Source organism: Monodon monoceros, unplaced genomic scaffold (assembly GCF_005190385.1).
Source record: "Monodon monoceros isolate NGI ecotype Baffin Bay Population unplaced genomic scaffold, NGI_Narwhal_1 Super_Scaffold_22, whole genome shotgun sequence".
Taxonomy (NCBI): Eukaryota; Metazoa; Chordata; class Mammalia; order Artiodactyla; family Monodontidae; genus Monodon; species Monodon monoceros.
In genome coordinates this window covers 28332855-28359792 of record NW_021703779.1, presented here as the reverse complement: position 1 = coordinate 28359792, position 26938 = coordinate 28332855, and the positions used below count along the sequence as shown (strand labels likewise).

General features: G+C 35.5%; 1 protein-coding gene across 1 annotated transcript in view; it reads left to right on the top strand.

The window, feature by feature from the left end:
- The window catches only part of DMD (dystrophin), a 2107962-nt gene that overhangs the window by 1262649 nt on the left and 818375 nt on the right, over positions 1-26938 (top strand). The window contains exons 46-47 of the mRNA XM_029240038.1: positions 17279-17426; positions 19932-20081. Coding sequence (XP_029095871.1) covers positions 17279-17426; positions 19932-20081 — 298 coding nt within the window. The remainder of the gene's footprint in view (positions 1-17278; positions 17427-19931; positions 20082-26938) is intronic.

Here is a 26938-nt window from a genome sequence, read left to right as displayed (position 1 = left end):
GGTCATTCACTCTTCATTGCATCTTTCATCAGGTGGTAATGGCTTTGTTACAGGCTTTACTGATAAATTGTGTTACTCTGCCTCTGATAGATGACAGTCCAAAGCATCCTCAGTGTTTTCAGAAATCTATTCCAGCACCTCTGTAGACAGCACACAACAAAAATATGGAAGAAGTGCTGGGATTCAGTTAGTCATTTGGACCTATTAAAGTAGGATTGGAGAAGGGTTCAACCTGAGATCCCCAAAAAGATTATTCTAGAATTTCTTTTTATCTGAGAACTGAATTTGATAGAGAATATGAATTATGAAAGCCTTGGGATTCTCGGTAGGATCTCTTAAGATTTGGCTTGTTTTACTTCATCTCCTGCTGGTCTCCCCTCTGTCATTCCATTCCAAACATTTTTCCCCACTTCTTTGTTGTTTTTGGAACTTTCTAACCACACTCCTGCCTCGGAATCTTTGTACTTGTTTTCCTTTGCTTAGAGTGTTTTCTCCCCAATATTTGAACGGATTGATCCCTCACCTCCTTTATTACCTAACTTTATTCAAGCTGATGTTAAAGTAGAAGCTCCACATTTCAGTGGCTTACCACTATAGAAACGTCTCACTCATGCAAACTTCAAAAAGTGGCTTCTGATCAGCAAGCAAGCAGCTCCCCTCTAAATTGTGAATCAGGGACCCAGTCTACCTTGATTTTGTAGCTCTGACATTTTTAACATGTGGCTTTCAAAATCCCTATGCTTTTCTACATTAGAAGGCGAAAGAACAAGGAATATCATCTATGTGGGGGTGGTGAGGTTAAGAGCCAGGCCTGGAATCGGTGAGAATCACTTTTGTGTATATTCCATTGGCTAGAATTCAGTTATGTAGTCACACCTAATGGCCAGAGAGAATGTGACATGACAACTAGCTTCATAGTTAAAAGAAGAGGATAAAGTTTTTTGATGAGCAGCCAGCCAGTCTCTACCATTACGATTTTACTCAAATACCCCTTCTCAATGAAGCCTTCTCTGATCACCCTTTACAAAACTGCAGCCACCCTCCAGCTCCACTCAATATTCCCTTTCTTCCAGCTTCATTTTTTCCCTCTGTAGCACTTACCGCTTTGCCACAATCGATATTTTTCACTTCTTTATCTTGTTTATTGTCTGGAATGTAAGCTTCATCAGGGCAAAGATTGTTACCTACAGTCACCGCCATATCATTGGACACTAGTAGACCTTTGAAAGGTGTTTCGTTGCATTGTAACCATACGTTTACCTTGCCTAGAAGTAGTCTCATCTGGTGGCACATTTACTCGTAGATTAGCATTTTGACTCTAATTGTCTTTCCCAAAAAAATTTGTCAAGGAAGCTTGTCAGAAGAAAGAAATAGAGCTGTCAACTGGCTCTTCAAAAAGCTCAATTTCACATAGTCCTCCTGATAAATGCTTTATATGAGTCCTCCTCATACATGCTTTATAAATACTTTTATGTATATAAGTATGTTGGCTTAGGCAAAATTCTGAGATAGAGATAGCAGTTCAGTATCCAGAGTCTCCCTTTTAAACAAAAAAAAGAGAAAACTTTTTATATTTTCTCTATCATTTGTTGAATACCATTAGTGAAAGCAGTAGGCTAAAACTGGAGTTTCTGAAAGCAAATTTAATCCAAACAACCACAATATGAAGTGTTTATTGTCCCCATTTTAAGATGAGGAAATTGAGGCCTATATAGGTTAAGTAACTTGCCCAGGTTCACACACTCAACTAATAACTTTCAGGGCTTAGGTTTGAACTTTTTTTTTTTCCTTTCAGGAACTCTCACTGCTAAGCTCCATGATTTCCCTTCTCATTCTTCACATCTACCCACAAGTTGCTAATGTTTTCCTTAATATTGAGGAGTAAATGCCTGAGGAACCTTGATATGTTATGCCGCTCAGTTGCACTTCATTTTTATAAAGAACAAACTAGGCAAAATGAATGAATGTCTGATTGTGTGACTTGTGTACTAACCAGATTTGGGAGGTATGTTGGTTTAAAAATCGAGTCGATGCCTGGGTTCTGATACTAACAATGCCCTCTAGACAGTATGACTTGGAGAAGTTACTACGTGTGCCTAAGCATGAATGTTTTTTTTTTTCCTTAAGAGACACCTTTATATTTGAATCTTTCTAGAGTTTCTCAAATTATAAGACACTCACTTGTTTTATTTTGCGCAAAACAACAAAGTACTGTCTGGGAAAGACATATTGGCATAATCTCAGTTTGTGCTTATTTTGGTGGCTTGTAGCAGTCACTTGATACAGGAAGAAAACAAGTTTAACAGAAGTAGTGATTAACTTTGGTGGTATGACATCACAATTTCATGAGTTGAATGCCATTGTAAACAAACTCCGGAAAGATTATTTTAAAAGCCACTCAGTAAGCGGTTGCCTCGTGTAGCTCATGGACATATGGCGCAGAGAAAAGAAAAACTGTCTTTACATAACATAAAACTGTCTTCTGTACGTAAATGTGTGTTTGTGGCTTGGAATAAAATTTCCAGCAGAACATTACACGTGGCTTCAGCAGTACTGTACCTCAAGCCACATGGGTGTAAGTGAAGATGACACTGTTTAGAAAACTGAATTAGATAACTCAAAAAGTGCATCCATCAGAATGACAGATCCAGTGTTGAAGATGCGTGTGAAGAATGTTGCCACAATTGTTGTATAAACTATGAATGGGGAAGTGTGATCTTTCTAATGTTATATAATTTTAAATTAGTGGTCTTTCTAATGTAATATGTTATATGGTTTTAAATTAGTATGCACCATCAAATTATTGAATTAAGCATTATATGTAGATGGGTGATGATTCGATCTACATTTTCCAAAGTTTCTATGTTACATTTGATCAGAAACTTAGGAACTTCTCATTTGGAAAATAGGATAGAGAGTCACGTTATACTTGGATATATATGGTATATAAATCTCTGGGCTTCAATTTCTTCATTGGGAATATTAGGGAGACAATACACATGATGTATTGAGTGTTAGAAGAGATTCAAATGTGAAAATACCTAGCATTTGGCCTGAAACACTAGGTAGACCCTCCTCTTCTAAAATCATGTCACGTGATTTGGCCGTCTTTACCTCTTACCGTAAGAGCAGCCCCACGGAAAATGTTCATTTAGAATTAATGTTAAATTCATTGAATTTAGCAACACATCGGTAACTCTTCCTTTCTGAGTATGCACATCTCTCCCCATCATAATATGTGCTTCCTTCAATTGCATTAAGAGCATTTATAATGTAAATGGCTACAGAGCCAGTATTTCAAACAGAAGCCATTCTTTAAAAAGAAAAAAGTAGCTAAATGTATTGAAATGCCTCTAAAAGTAAAATATTTAGCACTTAATTGCAGATGGGTGATGTTAAATATCCCATTCATTATTATTACTACCACATGCCTGAATAAATCCTACCATAAGCATTAAGCGAGTAGGTAAACAAAGAAATAACACTTCATGTGATGAATGCCAATATAAAGCACGTTTAAACTGTTCTGTCAAGAGACAAGCCTGGAAATGCAAACTGCGTTCCTTAGCTTTTCTGCAGTCATCTGAATACATAAATTCAAATTGCAGCTTTTAAAACTTCAAACCAAGGCTTTTGAAATTTCAGAAAACACATGCACTTGAAAGAGCAGATTATAACAGGGTCCCAGTGGGATTTGGGTGCCATCTTTTTTTATATTTCAAAGTATAAAAAACCTAGACAAGAAATGACTACCAAATGTTTTCATATTTAAAAAGAAGATGCTGTACTCTTTAAGAAATTAAATCATCAACAAAAAGTTTTCTACAAACATTGTGTGAAAAGAAAGATTATAGCAAATAGCTTAGCCAAAGCTTTTACTTTTTAAGTGATGATTTATTCTATCTGGGAGTTCTTAAGACTTTTCCAAATTAGTATACAGTTAATATCCATAAAATCATATGCAAGTCACTGCCTTTCAAACTGATGCTGAAGGTTAATTAGAAAACACACTTAATTATTTATAGTGCCCAGCTGAGTCCCAGATACTCTCAGTGTCCAAATACACTGTAAACATAGAAAATTTAGCAGATTTATGCTGGAAAGACAGTAATTCTACACAAATTAATTTATTGATTTAATGGAATCCCTACCAAAGTCCCCAGTGAGATTTATTTTGTAATTTGACCAAATGATACTTCGTGGTACATAAATTAGAATAGCTAAGGTAAGAGAGGGGTTTAACCTACCAGGAATTAGACATACTTTCAAGCTGCAATGGTTGAAGTAGTGTATTGCTGTCACAAAAATCTGTGGTATATCTGCAAAAAGAACCTTATTGCATGTAAAACACAAAATATAATGAAGAAATCACCACAAATCGATAGAGAATAGATTGTGCTGGGAAAAAAATACCAATTTCTGAAAAACCCTTCAAGGTCAGAAACTCAACTATATAAATTTAAAATGGATTAAGCAGTTAGTTTTTTAAATATTTATTTATTTATTTATGGCTGCATTGGGTCTTCGTTGCTGCACACGGGCTTTTTCTAGTTGCAGCGAGAGGGGGCTACTCTTCGTTGTGGTGCGCGGGCTTGTCATTGTGGTGGCTTCTCTTGTTGCAGAGCACAGACTCCAGGCGTGCAGGCTTCAGTCGTTGCAGCACGTGGGCTCAGCAGTTTCGGCACGTGGGTTCTAGAGCACAGGCTCAGTAGTTGTGGCGCACAGGCTTAGTTGCTCTGCGGCATGTGGGATCCTCCCGGACCAGGGATGGAACCCATGCCCCTGCATTGGCAGGTGGATTCTTAACCACTGCTCCACTAGGGGAGTACCCAGTTAGGTTTTTTGGTTTGGTTGGTTTTTGTTTTTTTTAATGAACATATAAGGATCCAGAATAAAGGCAAATATCTGAACAATTGTGGGGTGGTCACAATTTTCAGAGTAGTATCAATGAAAGAAATAGCAAAGAAATTGAAAAAATTTTATTTAGAAAGAAGAAAAAATATTTTTAAAGAAGGTAAAAGGGAAGCTATAAAAATAGTCTCAATAAATATATTTTTAAGGTAATGTGAAAAGAGCCCTTACAAACAAATAAGAAAACACTGAGGCAAAATGGGCAACAGACACAGCAGACGACTGACAGTAGAAACAAATGACAAATATACACATGTATACAAAATTGTTTAATTTTTCTATTAATATGAAATGTAAAAAAAACCATGACAAACTATTTTTCTCTTATCAAGTATATAAATTTTAATGCTCGGTAGTGATAAATCTGTTGACTTTCATATTTTATAACTTTTTTTTAATTTATACTTTATAATTGTTGGTGGAAGTGTATGTATTCTTAGTACCAGCATTGCAAAGAAATTTAGCAATGTGTATCTAAATTCTTAGTATTCTCATTGTTAGCTTTTCTTCCTTATTCTACGGAAATTAGCAGATAGATGAGCCAAAGCACATAAACAAATGTATTTGTTATAGGGTTATTTATTATAATGAAAAATTGGAACCAAACTAAATGCGAAGTAACAGAACAATGGTAAAATATGGTGTACTTATATATGGCTTATTACTCAGATCTTAAAAATCAATTTTTCAAACAATAAATAATGACCTAAGGAAATACAGCAGCATATTAAATGACTAGGTATACAATGTTTGTATAGAGTTTCATCCCAATTAAATATATAAATCTTAATTACAATGAATAAGTATATCTCCACTCTTATTCTTGGCTGGATATTTTTGAAAGGAAAAATATGCAGGTAATTAATTTGAGATATGTTTGAAGTGGAGGTAGAGGTATTTGCTTTTAGAGTTTTATTCTAGGTTTGGAATTTTTCTGTTTTTGGTTTGATATTATTCTTTCCTGCTCTTCAAGCTTTTATTTGTTTGGTTTTGGATTTTTTTCTTCCCTGAAATTATCAGTTTCTAGATGAAGGTTGAGAAAAGTCTTACCCATCTGTCTAGGTTTTACAAGTGTAGTTGGATTTTAACACGGTTTTACTTAACTAAGATGAGGAAGATTGATAGAAATAAGGTTGCTCTCAGTATATGGGACACCATGCAAGATGATCTAGCGTCAAATACTAAAGGAGACAAAGATTTGCAAAGAGAGTAGAACAGAGAGAAAGATGAGGTAGACTGACAAGTACCCTTGAAACCTAGACCCAAGGAATTGAACTGGCTTAGCACTGCTAAACGAATAAAAGATGTCTATAGTGGGATTGTTCCTCTTCCAGAATTGCTTCTCAGTCCAGAGTCTGAGGAAAAACGGTGCTATCCCACATTCTAAAGCAAGCTGCCAGCAGTTGAGACCAGCCACTTCCCCCTAAGGTTTGCTGAGAAGTAGCAGTAGTATTATGTCTACTGTCAGTGATTTCCAACCTCCTCGGTACCCCCTGTCCAGATCAATGTTAAGAGGACTCAGGTGAGATGGGGTAGTTAGCTTTGTGGGGAGTGCCGTGTCTATGGTGGGGGTGGCTACCCACCTTACATCACCCCTTACATCTCTCTGAAGTCAAAGGTAGGGGCTTCAGGATAATCACTAAGAAAACAGTATGAAGACTGCAGGAAGGGAAAACCGTTTTCTCCTTCAGCTGAATATTTGTTGAGCTGAAGAACTCCTTCACAGATCTGTGTAGCCTTTGCAGGGGCCAGAGGAACACCCGAGGCATTCCTTTGCTTTCCATGTCAAAGAGGGAGGGTGGGGGACGGGCAGGAGCCACAGGTTACCTGTACATAGGAAATCAATGAATGACTGTGAAATGGGCTTTTTCTTCTTTTTTTTTTTTTTTCAATTTAAATAAGCAGGTGGGAGAATTGTCTATCATTAACCTAGAAGTGAAGAAAGAATGGACTCAGAAGATGCCAAATGTGAAGTGTGCATTATTAGTTCAAATGCTAGTTTACTATGTTTTATCCTCCAACTCATTGCTGATGACTCTGAATTCCATATTTCCAGACCTCCTCTCTCCCCTGAGCTGAAGATCTCTCTATTTTTGAAACTAGTAATTTCCCTTAAATATCTGATACAATTAAATGTACTCTCAGCTGGAGTAAATACTGTCTGTTCAGCCAGATAAGGTGGGGTCACGCCTAGACCAGGTGTAATAGGTTGAACAGGTGAAGAGCACAGACTCTGGACCTAGATGACCCAGGACTGAATGCTGGATTGACCACTTATTAGCTCTTTGATCTTGGGGAGAATACTAAGCCTCATTTTCTTTCATCTGTAGATGAGGAAAGACAAGTACCCATCTCACAATAGTAATGTGACAACTTGGTACTCGATTCAGTGGCTGCGTATAGAAAGTGCTTAATAATTGGTAGCTACTAATGCTAATCTCTCTCCTTTTATCCACAAGTCCTGTTGAATCTCCTACATTTTAAACATCCTGTCTTTTCCTATTCCCTGGCTACATCTTCATGATTTGGGCCTTCATTACTTTATCACCTTGCCTATCACCTTGGTCTCAATTGTCTCATAGTTGATTCTGAAGCTGAAGCCAGCCTCTGTACCCTGACAGTGAAGTAAATCTCAGAGACAGGGTTTTGGGTGAAGTAGAAAAGAATAGCTTTATTGCTTTGCCAGGAGGCCACAGTGAGCTAATGTCCTCACAACTGGGTGTCCCAACTCGGGGCAGGGGTGGGGGTTGTGAGGAGTGATACAGTCAAGGGGGCGGGGTTGCTGATAAGGAGCAGGGTGCCTGCAGAGCCTGCGTTCCTTCAATCCAGAGATCTTCTGGGGTCAGGTGATGATGGGCCAACTGTGCCTTTCTCTGGAATGAAGAATGCTTCATCAAGTAGTTAACATCTTCCATTTGGCGGGGGTTTTAGTTCTGCAGAAGAGCTCAAAGATATTGTTATGTGTATCCCTTGAGGGGCAGTCAGGACCCTGCCCCCAAGGCTGCACTGTTGTTTCTTGACTGCTCCTCCTTTGTCTCTGATTAGCAGCCATTTGAACCTGCCCTTTAGAACTCAGGGCTCTAGTCATACCTCCCTTGCCCACATCCATTCTCCACAGAGTAGCCAGAGTGAGCGGATGAAATAAATGTTTCTCTACTCAAAAAACTGGAGTATTTCATCACCTAGAGGTTAAAGCAAAACACTCTAGCCGCTTCATAACCCTGCCTCAAGCCACTTCACCGGCTTCCTCTTTTGACCCTTCCTCCCTAAATCTCAAATACTTCAATAACCATTAATGTCAACATTAGACATTGATGTAGGCATCCTTACTTTACAAAAAGAGCCAAAGTATTTGCTTTTGGCAAAACCTCATATAATCATACACTAGTTCCCATGGAAATTAATGCCAAACCTTTAATGACTCTATTAACAGAAAATAAGCTCAAGCATCAGGCAGATGATGCCGTTGATAATATTCATTCATAATTATAAACTAAAGGTAACCGTAAACTGTCACTACATTATGAATCTTTATTTTTTTAAACCTCAAACAACCGGCAATTTGGTAGCAGCCAAAAGAACCTAAGTCATTACATCAGTGATGGGGGGCTATGCAAACTAACCAAATTTCATTCTAAGTGGCACATTTTATCACATTAATATCACTGAAATCTGGATTGGTTTTACAATTTCTGCTGGCCAGGACACATGTGATTTAGAAGAGAATCCAAGAAGCAGTAGTAGAGCCCTGTTAAGAAGTGCTACATTGCCAATACTCTCGATATCACAGAAGATGACCTTGTGTAGGGAAAGAGACACATCAGTTACTTTAAAGGGAAAAGTGCTATAGGAGACTCAGACTCTAAATATGAGGAAGTTTTAAGAATACCACACCAATTTTTTCACTTGTATTTTACTATTTATGCATCTTCAAGAGGAACATAAGACAAAAATATACATAAACCTAAAAGAACAATTTCTTAATAAAATAAAACCTCTAAGTAATAAGTGTCATCATGTAATCAGCACCGTTGCCCACTCCAACTCACATCCTGGTAGTGCTTACAGTGGTACTATAATGACTTGCAACTGAAGGTGTCTTTCATTTGATGGAATACTGTAGTGCACATTGGTGCGTAAATTAGATCATGTTTTAGAATGAATATTGCAAAGAATGAGAAAGTTTCTTTTAAAACAGGAACACAAGATTGAAAAGAATGAAGGCAGAATTCATTCATTCACGCAACACTTATTTATTTAGCATCTGTTCTGTGCCAGGCATTGCTTCAGGAGAAAAGGTAACAGTAGTAAATAAAACAGACAAAATCTTTGCCCTCAGAGAGCTTAATTTCCTGTGTGTGAGATAGACAATATACAAAATAACCAAATTATAGTATATGTTAGTTTTAAGAACTAAAGAGAAAGATAAACCAGGGAGAAAGAACAGAAATTGGAGGGGAGAGGTGTGATTTTAAGTAGGGTCATCAAGAAAGACCTGCAGGAGGTGAGAGAACCAGCCACGTTTGATTTGTGAGGGAAGGTCATTCTAGGCAGAAAAACCCAGCAAGTACAAAAGCTTAGAAGCGGGGATGCATCTAGTGTATTTCAGGAGCACAGCAAGTGGGTCTCAAGAAGGTTAAGAGGAAGGGAGAGTAGATGGAAATGAGGTCAGAGAAGTAAAGAGAAAGGGTATCAGCAGATTTTATAGATCAGTGCTTTTTAATAGAAAAATAAGGTGAGCCTCGTATGTAATTTTAAATTTTCTAATTGCCACATTTAAGAAAGAGTAGAAACAGGTGAAATGAATATATTTTATTTAACCCAGTATATTAAAAATATTATGTTGACTTGTACATGATATTAAATATACTAATGAGATGTTTTATTTTTTTGAATTTTTGAATTTTATTTATTTTTTATACAGTAGGTTATTAGTCATCCATTTTATACATATTAGTGTATATATGTCAATCCCAATCTCCCAATTCATCACACCACCATGACCCAGCCCACCACTTCCTCCCTTGGTGTCCATATGTTTGTTCTCCACATCTGTATCTCAACTGCTGCCCTGCAAACTGGTTCATCTGTACCATTTTTCTAGGTTCCACATATATGCGTTAATATACGATATTTGTTTTTCTCTTTCTGACTTACTTCACTCTCTATGACAGTCTCTAGATTCATCCACGTCTCTACAGTGACCCAATTTCGTTCCTTCTTATGGCTGAGTAATATTCCATTGTATATATGTACCACATCTTCTTTATCCAGTCGTCTGTCAGTGGGCATTCAGGTTGCTTCCATGACCTGGCTATTGTAAATAGTGCTGCAGTGAACATTGGGGTGCATGTGTCCTTTTGAATTATGGTTTTCTCTGGGTATATGCCCAGGAGTGGCATTGCTGGGTCATATAGTAATTCTATTTTTAGTTTTTTAAGGAACCTCCATAGTGTTCTCCATAGTGGCTGTATCAATTTACATTCCCACCAACAGGGCAAGAGGGTTCCCTTTTCTCCACACCCTCTCCAGCATTTGTTGTTTGCAGATTTTCTGGTGATGCCCATTCTAACTGGTGTGAGGTGATACCTAATTGTAGTTTTGATTTGCATTTCTCTAATAATTAGTGATGTTGAGCAGCTTTTCATGTGCTTCTTGGCCATCTGTATGTCTTCTTTGGAGAAACGACTATTTAGGTCTTCTGCGCATTTTTGGATTGGGTTGTTTGTTTTTTTAATATTGAGCTGCTTGAGCTGTTTATATGTTTTAGAGATTAATCCTTTGGCCATTGATTCATTTGCAAATATTTTCTCCCATTTTGAGGGTTATCTTTTCCTCTTGTTTGTAGTTTGCTTTGCAAAAGCTTTTAAGTTTCATTAGGTCCCATTTGTTTATTTCTGGTTTTATTTCCATTACTCTAGGAGGTGGATCAAAAGAGATCTTGCTGTGATTTATGTCAAAGAGTGTTCTTCCCACGTTTTCCTCTAAGAGTTTTATAGTATCTGGTCTTACATTTAGGTCTCTAATCCATTTTGAGTTTATTTTTCTGTGTGGTGTTAGGGAGTGTTCTAATTTCCTTCTTTTACATGTAGCTGTCCAGTTTTCCCAGCACCACTTATTGAAGAGACTGTCTTTTCTCCATTGTATATCTTTGCCTCCTTTGTCATAGATTAGTTGACCACAGGTGCGTGGGTTTATCTCTGGGCTTTCTATCCTGATCCATTGGTCTATATTTCTGTTTTTGTGCCAGTACCATATTGTCTTGATTACTGCAGTTTTGTGCTATAGTCTGAAGTCAGGGAGTCTGATTCTTCCAGCTCCGTTTTTTTTTCCTCAAGACTGCTTTGGCTATTCGGGGTCTTTTGTGTCTCCATACAAATTTTAAGATTTTTTGTTCTAGTTCTGTAAAAAATGCCATTGGTAATTTGATAGGGATTGCGTTGAATATGTAGATTGCTTTGGGTAGTAGAGTCATTTTCACAATATTGATTCTTCCAATCTAAGAACATGGTATACTCTCCAACTGTTTGTATCATCTTTAATTTTTTTCATCATTGTCTTATAGTTTTCTGCATACAGGTCTTTTGTCTCCCTAGATATGTTTATTCCTAGGTATTTTATTCTTTTTGTTGCAATGGTAAATGAGAACGTTTCCTTAATTTCTCTTTCAGATTTTTCATCATTAGTGTATAGGAATGCAAGAGATTTCTGTGCATTAATTTTCTATCCTGCAACTTTACCAAATTCATTGATTAGCTCTAGTAGTTTTCTAGTGGCATCTTTCAGATTCTATATGTACAGTGTCATGTCATCTACAAACAGTGACAGTTTTACTTCTTCTTTTCCAATTTGTATTCTTTTATTTCTTTTTCTTCTCTGATTGCCATGGCTAGGACTTCCAAAACTATGCTGAATAATATTGGTGAGAGTGGGCATCCTTGTCTTGTTCCTGATCTTAGAGGAAATGCTTTCAGTTTTTCACCATTGAGAATGATGTTTGCTGTGGGTTTGTCGTATATGGCCTTTATTATATTGAGGTAGGTTCTCCCTATGCCCACTTTCTGGAGAGTTTTTATCATAAATGGGTGTTGAATTTTGTTACAAGCTTTTTCTACATCTATTGAGATGATCATATGGTTTTTATTCTTCAGTTTGTTAATATGGTGTATCACATTGATTGAGTTGCGTATATTGTAGAATCCTTGCATCCCTGGGATAAATCCCACTTGATCATGCTGTATGATCCTTTTAATGTGCTGTTGGATCCTGTTTGCTAGTATTCTGTTGAGGATTTTTGCATCTGTATTCATCAGTGATATTGGTCTGTAATTTTCTTTTTTTGTAGTATCTTTGTCTGTTTTTTGTATCACGGTGATGGTGGCCTCATAGAATGAGCTTGGGAGTGTTCTTTCCCCCACAATTTTTTGGAAGAGTTTGAGAAGGATGGGTGTTAGCTCTTTTCTAAATGTTTGGTAGAATTCACCTGTGAAGCCATCTGATGCTGGACTTCTGTTTGTTGGAAGATTTTTAATCACAGTTTAATTTCATTACTTGTGATTGGTCTGTTCATATTTTCTATTTCTTTCTGGTTCAGTCTTGAAGGTTATACCTTTCTAAAAATTTGTCCATTTCCTCCAGGTTGTCCATTTTATTGGCATCGAGTTGCTTATAGTAGTCTCTTAGGATGCTTTGTATTTCTGTGGTGTCCTTTGTAACTTCTCCTTTTTCATTTCTAATTTTTCTGATATTAGTCCTCTCCCTCTTTTTCTTGATGAGTCTGGCTAATGGTTTATCAATTTTGTTTATGTTCTCAAATAACCAGCTTTTAGTTTTATGGATCTTTGCTAGCGTTTCCTTTGTTTCTATTTCATTTATTTCTGCTCTTATCTTTATGATTTCTTTCCTTCTGCTAACTTTGGGTTTTGTTTATTCTTCTTTCTCTAGTTCCTTTAGTTGTAAGGTTAGATTGTTCATTTGAGATTTTTCTTGTTTCTTGAGGTAGGCTTGTATAGCTATAAACTTCCGTCTTAGAACTGCATTTGCTGCATCCCATAGGTTTTGGATCGTAGTGTTTTCATTGTCATTTGTCTGTAGGTATTTTTTGGTTTCCTCTTTGGTTTCTTCAGTGATCTCTTGGTTATTTAGTAACGTATTGTTTAGCCTCCATGTGTTTGTGTTTTTTACATTTCTTTCCCTGTAATTGATTTCTAATCTCATAGCGTTGTGGTCAGAAAAGATGCTTGATATGATTTCAGTTTTCTTAAATTTACTGAGGCTTGATTTGTCACCCAGGATGTGATCTATCCTGGAGAATGTTCTGTGTGCACTTGAGAAGAAAGTGTAATCTGCTCTTTTTGGATGGAATGTCCTATAAATATCAATTAAATCTATCTGGTCTGTTGTGTCATTTAAAGCTTGTGTTTCCTTATTAATTTTCTGTTTGGATGATCTGTCCATTGGTGTAAGTGAGGTGTTAAAGTCCCCCACTATTATTGTGTTACTGTCCATTTCCTCTCTTATAGCTGTTAGCAGTTGCCTTATGTGTTTAGGTGCTCCTATGTTGGGTGTATATATATTTATAATTGTTATATCTTCTTGGATTGATCCCTTGATCATTATGTAGTGTCCTTCCTTGTCTCTTGTAACATTCTTTATTTTAAATCTATTTTATCTGATATGAGTATTGCTCCTCCAGCTTTGTTTTAATTTCCATTTGCATGGAATATCTTTTTCCATCCCCTCACTTTCAGTCTGTATGTGTCCCTAGGTCTGAAGTGGGTCTCTTTTAGACAGCATATATATGGGTCTTGTATTTGTATCCATTCAGCAAGCCTGTGTCTTTTGGCTGGAGCATTTAATCCATTCACATTTAAGGTAATTATTGATATGTTTGTTCCTATTACCATTTTCTTAATTGTTTTGGGTTTGTTTTTGTAGGTCCTTTTCTTCTCTTGTGGTTCCCACTTAGAGAAGTTCCTTTAGCAATTGTTGTAGAGCTGGTTTGGTGGTGCTGAATTCTCTTAGCTTTTGCTTATCTGTAAAGCTTTTGATTTCTCCATGGAATCTGAATGAGATCCTTGCCGGGTAGAGTAATCTTGGTTGTAGGTTCTTCCCTTTCATCACTTTAAATATGTCATGCCACTCCCTTCTGGCTTGTAGATTTTCTGCTGAGAAATCAGCTGTTAACCTTATGGGAGTTCCCTTGTGTGTTATTTGTCATTTTTCCCTTGCTGCTTTCAATAATTTTTCTTTGTCTTTAATTTTTGCCAATTTGATTACTCTGTGTCTCCGCACGTTTCTCCTTGGGTTTATCCTGTGTGGGACTCACTCTGCTTCCTGGACTTGGGTGGCTATTTCCTTTCCCATGTGGGACATTTTCAACTGTAATCTCTTCAAGTGTTTTCTCAGGTCCTTTCTCTCTCTCTTCTCCTTCTGGGACCCCTATAATGCCAATGTTGTTGCTTTTAATGTTGTCCCAGAGGTCTGTTAGGCTGTCTTCATTTCTTTTCATTCATTTTTGTTTATTCTGTTCTGCAGCAGTGAATTCTACCATTCTGTCTTCCAGGTCACTTATCTGTTCTTCTTCCTCAGTTATTCTGCTATTGATTCCTTCTAGTGTAGTTTTCATTTCAGTTAGTGTATTATTCATCTCTGTTTGTTTGTTCCTTAATTCACCTAGGTCTTTGTTACAGATTTCTTGCATCTTCTTGATCTTTGCCTCCATTCTTTTTCCGAGATCCTGGATCATCTTCACTATCATTATTCTGAATTCTTTTTCTGGAAGGTTGCCTATCTCCACTTCATTTGGTTGTTTTTCTGAGGTTTTATCTTGTTCCTTCATCTGGTACATAGCCCTCTGCCTTTTCATCTTGTCTGTCTTTCTGTGAATGTCTAAATATTTTTTTCTTTTTTACAGTAGGTCCTTGTTGGTTATCTATTTTAAATACAGCGGTGTGTACATGTCTGTCCCGAACTCCCAATCTACCCCTCCTCCCCACCCTTCCCCCTGGAATAGTTTTATTTTTTATAGCAGTTTTAGGTTCACAGCAAAACTGAGTAGAAGGTACAGAGATGATTTTTTTTTTTTGTACTAAGTCTTTGAAATCTGGTGTGCATTTTACACTTACAGCCCACACCAGTTCCCCTTAACATCATTTCAAGTGTTCAGTAGCCACATGCGAAGGTGTCTAGTATATTGAACAGAGCAAATCTAGACCCTCATAGGGAGCTGTAATGACTTTGGCTTTTTATGTGAATGAATTGGGAAGCAATAGAAGAGTTTTGAGTGCAACGGTGATATAATATGACTTGAGTTTTCACAGGAGCCCATATATGACTTGGGTTTTTATAGGATCTACTGTTTTGAGAATAGACAGAGAAGAGAATGTCTTCTCATGTGCCCCAGGTAGACTTTGGACAAGCTCCCAGCAAAGAACTTAACTGAGGATAGACCAGTACAAATCCAATAACCAGATATGGTTTGGAGAATTAGTGTAACTGTAGTTCTCTCAATGCCCTATCTTTGCACAGGCTGTGAATAATATCTCTTTTCATGCTTCAAGACCCAGGTAGACCATTATCTTCTCTGGGACATCTCCTATGCCCTGCCCCAGAAATAACTTATGCTCTACAATATTCCATCATAGTCCTAGATTTACATGCTTCTTTCCTCTCATGGACTGTGAGATTCTCGAGGCAAGGTACATAATACATTTATCTTTTATCCTAATGCCCAGTTGAGTCTGTGGAAGTAAATGAGCCCTCAATGAATATGTGTTAAGTTGAAGCAAAAAAAAAAAAAATTAGCCTAACAGCCCCCAAATGGAAACGACTCAAATGTCCACCAACAGATATATATTATATATTTATACAATTTAGTACTATACAGGGAGGAAGATAACTACACACAACCCGAATGATGATTGTAAACATTATATTGAATGAAAGACTATATGATTCCATATACATAACGTTCATACAGGCAAAGTAATCAAAGTTGACTGGTTACTGTACACTTGGAGGTAGTGACTGCAAGGGTCAAGAGCGGGCCTCTGAGCTTCTGATAACATTCTATTCCTTTTCTGGTTATTTGGTGTATCCATTTTTTAAAACTATATTGAGCTGTATAGTTATATGTGTGCTTTCCTATATGTATATTATACTTCAATTAAAAACTTACATACCAGAGACAGATAGTTCCCAAAAGACAACAAAACAAAAAAATGTAAATTATTTTAAGCGCAGCTCATTTTGCTCAGCTGTGTTATGATTCAATATGTAAGAATAAATTTATGGCTAATTGAGTAACATACAGCGTATGTGTTTTTATAATTAAAAACTTCCACTAGTACAACATATGTTAAGTATTTTAAATCAGTTTCCCTCTTTTCTCCAAAAGGATTATGAGTCATAATTTGGAAAACATTTTAACATGCAGTAATTTAGTGTTTTCATTTAATTATCTTGTTTTTACTTTTACCTTACAATTTTCCATAAAGATAGATAGATATATATTTATTTATTTATTTATTTATTTATTTATTTATTTATTTTTGGCTGTGTTGGGTCTTCGTTGCTGCACGCGGGATTTCTCTAGTTGCGGCGAGCGGGGGCTACTCTTTGTTGTGGTGCACGGGCTTCTCGTTGCGGTGGCTTCTCTTGTTGCAGAGCACGGGCTCTAGGGCACACTTCAGTAGTTGTGGCACATGGGCTCAGTTGTGGTGCACGGGCTTAGTTGCTCTGTGGCATGTGGGATCTTCCTGGACCGGGGCTCAAACCCATGTCCCCTGCATTGGCAGGCAGATTCTCAACCACTGTGCCACCAGGGAAGCCCCATAAAGATGTATTTTATTTAAACATTTTAAAACATGCAACTTCATTTTAGATACTTACTCTAGTGAAGTTGTTCTCAACCAGGGGCAGTTTTGCCCCCCAGGTGATACTTGACTATGCCTCAAGACATTTTTGGTTGTCAAAACTGGGGGAATGCTACTGGCATACAGTGGGGAAAGACCAAGGATACTGCTAAACTTCCTGCCATGCCCAGAACAGCCCATTCGCAACTAAGGGTTATTTAATCCTAAATGTCAGTAGTGCTGAGGTTGAGAAACACTGCTCTAGTTTAATAATATAATGTTGGAATTTTAAAATTAGAGTTTTTTTCTTGACCAATTTTAATCTCACCTTTTAGAGATTTTTGAGGTATTGAAATTGCTCTGTGAATAAATTTTCTTTAAAAAAATTATATTGTTAACATCTTAAAAATGGCTTATTTTATTGAAAGTGCAATTTTTTAAAGTTTTCCTAAATAAAAAAAGAAAGTTTGAGAAATATGTTGTGGATAACAATTTTATTCTTCTTTCTCCAGGCTAGAAGAACAAAAGGATATCTTGTCAGAATTTCAAAGAGATTTAAATGAATTTGTTTTATGGTTGGAAGAAGCAGATAACATTAGTAGTATTCCACTTGAACCTGAAAATGAGCAGCAACTGAAAGAAAAACTTGAGGAAGTCAAGGTAATTTTATTTTCTAAAATCTCCCAGGGCCTACTTGTATTAAGAGTTTATGAATCTAGGGGCAGTTCCCATGAGGCCCAGTTGTTAGGACTCTGTGCTTTCACTACCGTGGCCTGGGTTCAAGCCCTGGTTAGGGAATTAAGATGCCAGAAGCCACATGGCGGGGCGAAAAAAAAAAAAAAAAAAGAGTATATGAATCTATTTTTTTAATGTATTTAATCATTGATTTCCTGTCCATTAGGATATTGATAGTTCCTTACTAGTTTTTCTCACAACTTTATTTTGTCTTAGCCCAATGAGTATGTATTTTTTAAAAAGTGTGTATGTGATATATATGTGTGTGTGCTTGTGTGTGTAAAATACATGGTGATACTTTTTAAACCAAGGTAAAATTAATTTTAGACTTAATGGAGAATTCCACAGCTCCAAATAATTTCAAAAACTGAGGAGAATCTTTATAGAAATGAATGCCATTTCTTAGGGAATATCTTAATTGCCAAATCAGTCTCAGTACTTCAGCCTTTAATTAAAGGCATTCGATTTGCCTGAAGCAATGTTTTGTTTTGGTTTGTTTTGTCTGTGGTGTTGGGGAGGTGATGTTGGCTCACTTTCTATACTGGTTTAATAGACTTCCAGTTTATTCAAGTGGTTTTTCATGCCTACCTACTGTGCTGTCTGCTTAATACTGATTACCTCTCCTGGCTGACTGAGATGCCTTTTTTTTTTTTTTGGCAGTATCTCAAAATTCAAAAATTTTATTACTCATCTATTAATTCTATTACATTTATTTATTCAGTTTTATTGTTTTTAAATATATAAAAATAAATGGAGAAATTTATACCTATCTTATCTATGCACCAGTCCCCACCCAGACTGAGATGCTTTGATTGTGCAGATGGGTGAACTTTCATGGTTTTAGTTTTAGGAAACAAACCCTTTTGGATCTGTTTTACTTTAGTTCTTGAAGGGAAGGTAAAAGGGAAAGGGAAATTAACATTTAATCATCCCCTATTTTATACTAAGTATTAGATGTATTTACATCTGCTCTTTTATTTAATCTTATCAGACTTTGAAAATGGTTGTTATTGTCCTCATTTTACGAGGTCACACAATCAAAGGGAAATGGAACTGCTTCTTTATCATTGATTCGGTTGGTCTGCACATGCAAATTAGACTCCATGTCAACTACTTATTTCTGTGAAATAAAAAATGTGTACCTGAACAGAGGATAAAGTATGAAAAGAAAAATATTGCTTAGTTCAATAAACAAATATTGAGCACCTACTATATGTCAGATAATGCACTAGGTATTTGAGAGTCAAAAAATAAAACGCTTTTGATCCATAGTTCATTTGAAGATGGTTATGCCATGGAAAAATAAACTCAGTCTGTTCTTGAAAATTCATCTTTCCTAAATGTATTGAGTGTTATATATAGCAATCTAATTGATAATTCATTTAAGAGACATGTTTAGTGGTGTTCACTTATTAAGAAATATGCATTGATTTCCATTTTTCCTTAGACAGTCTAGATCAGCACTGTCCAATAGAACTTTCTGTCATGATGGCTATGTTGTACATTATCAGTTTTAGTAGCCACTAGCTGTATGTGCCTTTTGAGGACTTGAAAGGTAGCTGATGTGACTGAGGAATTGACTTTTTAATTTTAAGGACTTAATTAATTTAAATTTGAATAGCCTCATGTGGCAAGTGGTACCATACTGAACAGTGCAGCTATAGATGACACAAATAAATAAAAGACAGTTAATAAAACTATGGTAGTTTTGTAGGTCATGGGAAAGGGCACTTTTAATGTGATGTTAAATGAGTAAGAGAAATTCAGGGATGTGGAGGTGTCAAAATTAAGGGTTCTTGAGTGAGCCCGGCCAAGTTTGAATCACAGCTCTGTTGCTTGCTTCTTTTGTGTCCTTGGACCTGCTATTTAACCTCTCTGTCTCAGTTTCATTCTATGTAAGGTGAAGATAATAGGATATACCTCAGAATTATTATATAGAAGTTAACTGAGATAATATGTGTGAAGAGCTTAGCACAGTGCCTGGTACCTGGTATGTTCTCAAAGTTAGTTATCTCTTAATATGGTAATGCAATTTCTTACTCAGTGGTATGTTATAGTATGGAGACCTAATACCTGAGAGGATGATTAAATTTGTCCAGATTGTTCTATTTCTGAGAGGTGTGTTTTTACACTCTTGACACTGTTTGGGGTATTGTTGTAGAGCTCATCATACTACATAACATTTTTCTCGAAAAAAAAAAAATCTCTGAGGGATAAGATATTCTGATCCTTTCTAGGATGGGCTGATTTACTTGGGAGTGGGCGTTTTAGTCCACCAAGCTCTGTGCTCTGTAGAAAACTTGGTATTTGAGGAACTACTGGGCCTCCAGTCTTGCTTCATTTTGATACACTAATCAATAGAGGCAAAGACAAAGTAGTTGGCATTGTGCTGTAATTCATTTTAAACGTTGTTGCATTTGTCTGTTTCAGTTACTGGCAGAAGAGTTGCCCCTGCGCCAGGGAATTCTAAAACAATTAAATGAAACTGGAGGAACAGTGCTTGTAAGTGCTCCCATAAGCCCAGAAGAGCAAGACAAACTTGAAAATAAGCTCAAGCAGACAAATCTTCAGTGGATAAAGGTTAGACATTGACCATCTGTCCTGTCACGTGTGTTAAATGTTGCAAGCATTTGTTTTGTTTCATGGTGCTTAATTGGTGGGGGTGGGGGAGAGGGGCTGGTTTTGTGGCTTGTTATTTGTGTTATATATATATTTTTAAACTTGACCATTTGATTTGGCTGTATGATTTGTTGTGGATGGAAGGAATGGTGATGGTGAACGACGATACGTTAATGACCAAATGCCAAGATATACACCACTCTTACTTTATATGAATTATTCTAAAGAATTAGACTGGAAAATGGATGAAGCGATTAATTTAGTGTTCAGGTATATACTGACAATATTAAAGCAAGATGGAGGTGGTCTAGCTCAACAAGTATCATAAATCAAAATTGCTTATCCTTACCTATAATATAGACTTAATCAGTGATTGATTAATGCGTGATAAACTTCTCCAAAAGGTGTTTTATTTATTTATTACTATTTATTTATTTACTTACTTACTTGTGAGTCTTCATCTTTCTCACTTGGATACTTTTTAAATCTAATATTTTAAAATGCTTATCAAAGTAATGCATACTTATTCTTTAAAACCAAGTAGTGCGTATGAATATATAATGAAAAGCAACATCAGTTGATCCATCACTCTTTATCGAAAGGCAGTCTTCTTCCCACTGTACTGCTGTGGCAACTTTATCATAAATCAAGTGAACATATATGTATGAATCTGTTCTGGATTCTCTATTCACTTCCATTTGATTATCACTGTCCTTCAACTAGTACCACACTGGCTTTATAACAATCATCTTTCAACAGCTTTATTGAGATATAATTTATATACCATACAATTCACCCATTTTAAAGTGTACAAATCAATGGTTTTGGTATATTTACTTTTTAAATTGTGGTAAAATATATATAACATAAAATCTGTCATTTTAACCATTTTAAGTGTATAATTCACTGTCATTTATTATATCCACAATGTGAAACCATTACCATTGTCTATTGCTAAAACATTTTCATTACCCCAAACAGAAATTCTGTAACCATTAAGTAATAACTCCCCATATCCCTACCCGCGACACCCCCAAAAAGTAACCTCTAATCTACTTTCTGCCTCTATGAATTTGCCTATTCTAGATATTTCATATAAGTGGACTCACACTACCTTTGTCCCTTTGTGTCTAGATTATTTTACTTAGCGTAAGGTTTTAAAGTTTCACCCATGTTGTAGCAGGTATCAGAACTTCATTCCTTTTTAATGATTGAACAAGATTATACTGTGTATGTGTGTATATATTCAATATATATACAAATGTGTATGTGTATATATACATGCATGTATACATACAATGTATATATGTATATATACCTATATATACATATAATATATACATACATACATGTATATGTGTGTGTGTGTGTGTATATATATACACATACACACAAACCCAACATACTTGTTTTATAAAAAAAAATTGGGGATCTGGTAGTGTAAATCCTCCAACCTTATTCTTCTTAGACCAGAGTGTTTTTTTGCTATTTTTGGTCCTTTGGTTTACCAAATAAATTTTAGAACCAACTTGTCATTTTTTTACGAAAACCTGCCAGGATATTGATTTGAATTGTGTTGAATTTATAGATCAATTAACTTTTTACAATATTGAGTAATCTAATCCGTGAAAATGTTACATCCCTTCATTTATTTAGGTCTTCTTGAATGCCTTTTTAGAAATATTTTGCAGTTTTCAATCCAAAGGGCCTGCACATGTTTTATTAGATTTACTCTCAGATATTAGATATTTTGATCCCTTTATAAATGGGATTCATTTCAAATTTTATTTTCTTGTTGTTGCTGGTATATAAAAATAGATTTTTTTTACGTTAAGCACACATCCAGTGTCCTCGCCAAATTCACTTACTAGTATTAATGGTTTGCAAAACATTTTGTATTATTTTAATGTACACAGTCGTGTCATGAAATAGAGGAAGTTTCTCTCTTTTCAATCCTTATGATTTTAATTGTTTTTGCATAAACTAGGACCCCTAAAACAGTGTTTAATAGAAGTGGTGATAATGGGTAGCCTTGGTTCATTCCCGGTTTCAGGTGGAAAGCTTTCAGTAATTGATCATTAAGTACGATGTTTCTTGTAGGACATTTTATAGAGCCTCTTAATCAGATTAAGGAATTTTTCCTTGTTCCGTTTCTCAAGTTTTTATTATGAATATGTGTTGAACATATTCATATACTTTCTCTGCATTTATTAAAATGATTCTATGATTTTTCTCCTCTGAATGTGATAAACTACAGCCATTGTTTTTGGAATGTGAAACTACTCTGGGATTCCAGAAATAAATTCTATTGGTCATGATGTCTTGTACTTTTTATGGATTGCTAGATTCAGTTTTCTCATATGCTGTTTATGATTTTTATCTTTGTTCATGACAGGAAATGGTCTGTAATTTTTTTTTTAATCCTTCTCGAGTGTTAATAGCATTGTTAGACTAGTCTTATAAAACAAGTTGAGAGGTGCTCTCTTTGTTCTGAAATAAATTGGTGAAGACTGGTATCATTTCTTCCTGAGATGTTTGGAAGAATTCAGTTGTAAAGTCATCAGTGCATAGGGTATTATGTTTTGCTTTGTTATTGTTGGGTTTTTTTGGTGAGAAAGTTTTTGATAATTGATCCATTTTTAAAATAGATACAGGGATGGTTAAATTTTTATTTCTTTGTGTGTCAGCTTTTTTAAGTTGTGTCTTTCAAGGAATTTGTCCAGTTCCATGTTATTTTCCCTTTTGGGGCTGTAGACTTTGTTCATACAGCTAGTGATCCTTTATATATTTATATTTAAGAATGAGAAAATAGAAAGGCTGCAAGCTGTAAGTACCTGGATGGGTCTTGTAACTGGGATATTTTACTCTATGTGCTAAGGTAGAGAGCTGAGTCTCTTGTTGAAAGAGAACTTCAAAGTCTATAATGCAGTGGGCTTTATTCTGAGGTATTCATACCAACTGCTGAGATTCCTTCCAGACACCAGGTTCAGTTTCTTTAGGTAAGGACTACACTTATTGTTTTGATTTATGTTTATTTTTGCCTGTAGGTATGTGCTAAGGGAAGACCATTCATTATGTAGTAGTTTTTATATTGACACAAATTTTCATCTACAAACTTTCAGTACCCAAATTTTACATGCTTCTTATTCCCAAATACCATGGCATCTTTAATCCAAATGCTCTCCAGGTTTTGCCAAGTTCAGATCCCCCTGTACCTAAGGCTTCTTCTCTCTTACTTTATATGTCCTCATATGTACTTTCTCCATATGTGCTTTTGACCTTCCAAGGATGTTTTGAAACCTCGCATCCACTTTTGACTACAGTTCTACTACCTTATTGAGCATATTTAATACCTGTTAACTTTGTTCTATTCAATATATAAAGCAAATTGTAATCCTTTAAACCAGGAGCAAAATTCATGCCAAGAAAATATTGTAGAACTATAATTTTCATGTAATATAAAATGGCTTCTTTCAAAAATGGCACAGTTGCCTCTAAAGAATTGCTTGTTATTCATCAATACTCAACTAAATTGAGAGGTGTGAACAAGTTATACTGAGAGAAGTTCCCGTATGTAGATGATTTGAAAATAAAATAATAGAGACTTAATTTTGAATTGTGTCAGGATATTCATTATATTTTTAAATTGATGATGCTGAAGTTCTTGTAACGGATCTTTTACATGACTGATAAAATATTTATGAACTGAGTACCAGTTATATGGCATTAAATTCAAAATGTGTGTTTTGATCTCTATAATTCAAGCAACTAGGTATTTGCGAAAAAATCTTTTATTTTTATCTATCAACACTATTGAAATTTTTTGAGTTAATTTTTTTCCTACTGAAAAATGTAAAGTTTCTTCCTTTAATAATTTCAAAATAGCCACGTAAACATATAGACACTTGCATCTGGAGGGAATGTATTTTCCTAGTAATTAAATTTTGTAGCCACATAACAATACAAATAAAATCATTCCTCATAGGAAGAGAACAAGGAGGAAAGATGCCCCAAAATATTCCACAATATCTCAGTACATCTTGATATTACAAAAAGGAACACAAAAATTATAATTGTAGGAAATGTGAGAGAACTCTCAAAAACATACAGTAGCAGCTTTGTGAATAGTGAAACGTGAGTCAAGCTTTTATCTTTTCGGCAACAGAAGAAAAAGTCAGTTTTTTATGATAGAAAATTAAAACTAAGACTATGAGTACCATCTTGTGTAGACTTACATTACTATATCACTCATAATATCTGTCTTATCCCAAAATTATAATTTTCATACTATATCTTTGCCACCAAATGTCATAGAAGTTGGAATGTTATTCACTAGTCATATTAAAAATTATTTTTCCCTTCTCAATCCCTATGCCACCCTATCCCTCTTGGTTTAAATTTAAGAATAGAAAATGAATGATTAGTGCCAGATTTATGTCATTACACAAGTCAACAGCTTAAAAAGAATAAGATGGTCAAGATGATCAGGAGACAGTCTTGACCATCGTTAAACCTCAGATTCTCAGTCATTAGAAGAGAGAAGAAATAATGGAGACCCCTTCCCTGTATTCTCCAGCACACTCCTTCATCTAAAGGCTAGAGTGAGTGTTGTAATTGTAACTAGTAGGTCACGGTTGCTGGGGTACAAACATGCCAATTCCTTAACAGTTAGTATCTTTAAAACTGTCCTGCTATCACAGTATCTGGTGGCAGGTGCCTTTCTCCACAGCTAACTCTAATATGTTGTACCCTGTATATTTAGCCAACTTGCCAATTACTTTGGCACGTTTATGTTTTATTACTGAAGAGAGAAAACAGCGATGGGAGGTAATATAGCTATTCCTTTAAGGGAGTGGTGGACTCTATAATGGGTTTGTTGCAAAACTGTGTTAACTTGCCGTGGCCTGGGTAGCATCTCTTTATAGCAGAGATGGAAAATGTTGCTTTGAAGCTGAATATAGGTCTTGGTTTAAATTGTGGCTTCTTCCGGATAAGGATCATGAAGTGATATCCTCATTTTTGCCTAATACATATTTTGAGCTTTACAGTCTAACAGTCATATCCTTAAGATCTACAAAATGGGAATGTTATTAAAGCTAGCCTCTGTGTTTTTCTCTAAGTGTCTCACACATGATCTTCATACACATGTCTGATTCTGTGTTGATTTCAATATTTATCACTCATCATATTTCTTTGTATGTTCTCTGAACTTTGTGTGTGTGTATGCGTGTGTGTAAGGAGTTCTCCCTCCCTTCCAACCTCTCCCCATCACTATTACCCTGTTCCTTTTTTCTCTGTTTTATATGTCTTTGCCTATGAATTGATATCTTTCTATTGTCTACCATGAATCTACTTTCCTAAATTCATATATGTCAGGTTTTTCTCTGCCTGGGTAGTATATGCAACACATTCTCTCCTACTCTCTCTTTCTTTGACTCTACCTTTTAACCCTTCTTTCATCTTCTCCTGTCCTTGTCACTTTGTGTCCCCTTTCTTCATTGTTCCTTTTGGTGTGTTATGTGTAGGTATTTTTTCAACTACCCATTATTTAGAACCAAAATATGTTTTTATCAGCCTTAATTTTTGAATCATCTTATAAGCTTCCTATACTTGGTTGAAGAGGTGGAAAGATGGAACATTTATTTTGTAGACTCATAGGATTATTCAGATGGAAGGAGCCTAACGAAACCTAGTTACTTTCACATCTTCTAGATTAGTACACTGAGTCCTAGAAAGGTTATGTGACTTATTTGAGAACACATTATTTAAATGTAAAGGTTATTCCAAATTAAATGTTTTTTTTTAACTTTTCAGTGAGGCTCAAGTGGTTTTTCTGTGGATAATATGGTAGAAAGAAAGAAAAAACATGGTTTCCCATGTCATTCCAATGCTCATTTGAAGGAAAAAATTGAGATTTCTTGTCATTTAAAGAAACCATATGAGTGTTTTTGCTTTGCTTTTTACCCTTTTTGGAAAACTGGATGCTATGTTGTCAAATTATTTTCCAGAACCTTCTTCAGTGGGGACCATTTGTAATTGTGGAATACAGGAACACATGTTTATGTTTCAGAATTAGTTATATGTCTACTATTTTTGATGTTAAATAACTTAACAGGTAGTATATATTATACATTCCTATTGGTCACAATAAATAAATTTTGTTTTATTGAATATATTTAAAATTTTTCCTCATATTTTGCCATTTATTTGTAAATAGTAAATTACTACTTTAATTTGTTAAGGCCTAGGCATTATTAAATAGTGCATATAAAGACTTAAAATATTTTACAAACACAAATAAGAAATTTTGCTGGAAGGCGAATTTCAGTTAAGTGCACCTTAACAAAAAAATATGATCCACTTTACCTAGACATAAGTAAGGTTTAAAAATTAATATATGTAGCAAACTTTAATACAGGAATAACTTTTGTAATATTGATAATAGTACAAGGATTGTTTTCAAACTAAATCACAAAATAAATATTATGAAAGTAAAAATACATATGGTGAAACTCATAGGCCAGATGATCTACAATATACAAATGACTGTATCTAAATTTCCAGAAATCTGGTTCATTTTGTATTAACCCCTAATCATGTTACTTCTTAGTATCCATCCAAGCAGTACACATTTTAGATTTGTTCTTTTTATTTGTGTCAGGTAAATAAATGTTTGGTCTTTTTCCAGGTATGTTTGTCATGTAATACCAGCCGTTATTTGCCATTGCTATAAATCTGGAGACTAAAAAAGAGAAAGTTAAATTAAGCTAAAGCTCGGCATTTCCATTCCTTGCTCAAAAACGGACATTTGCTCCGAT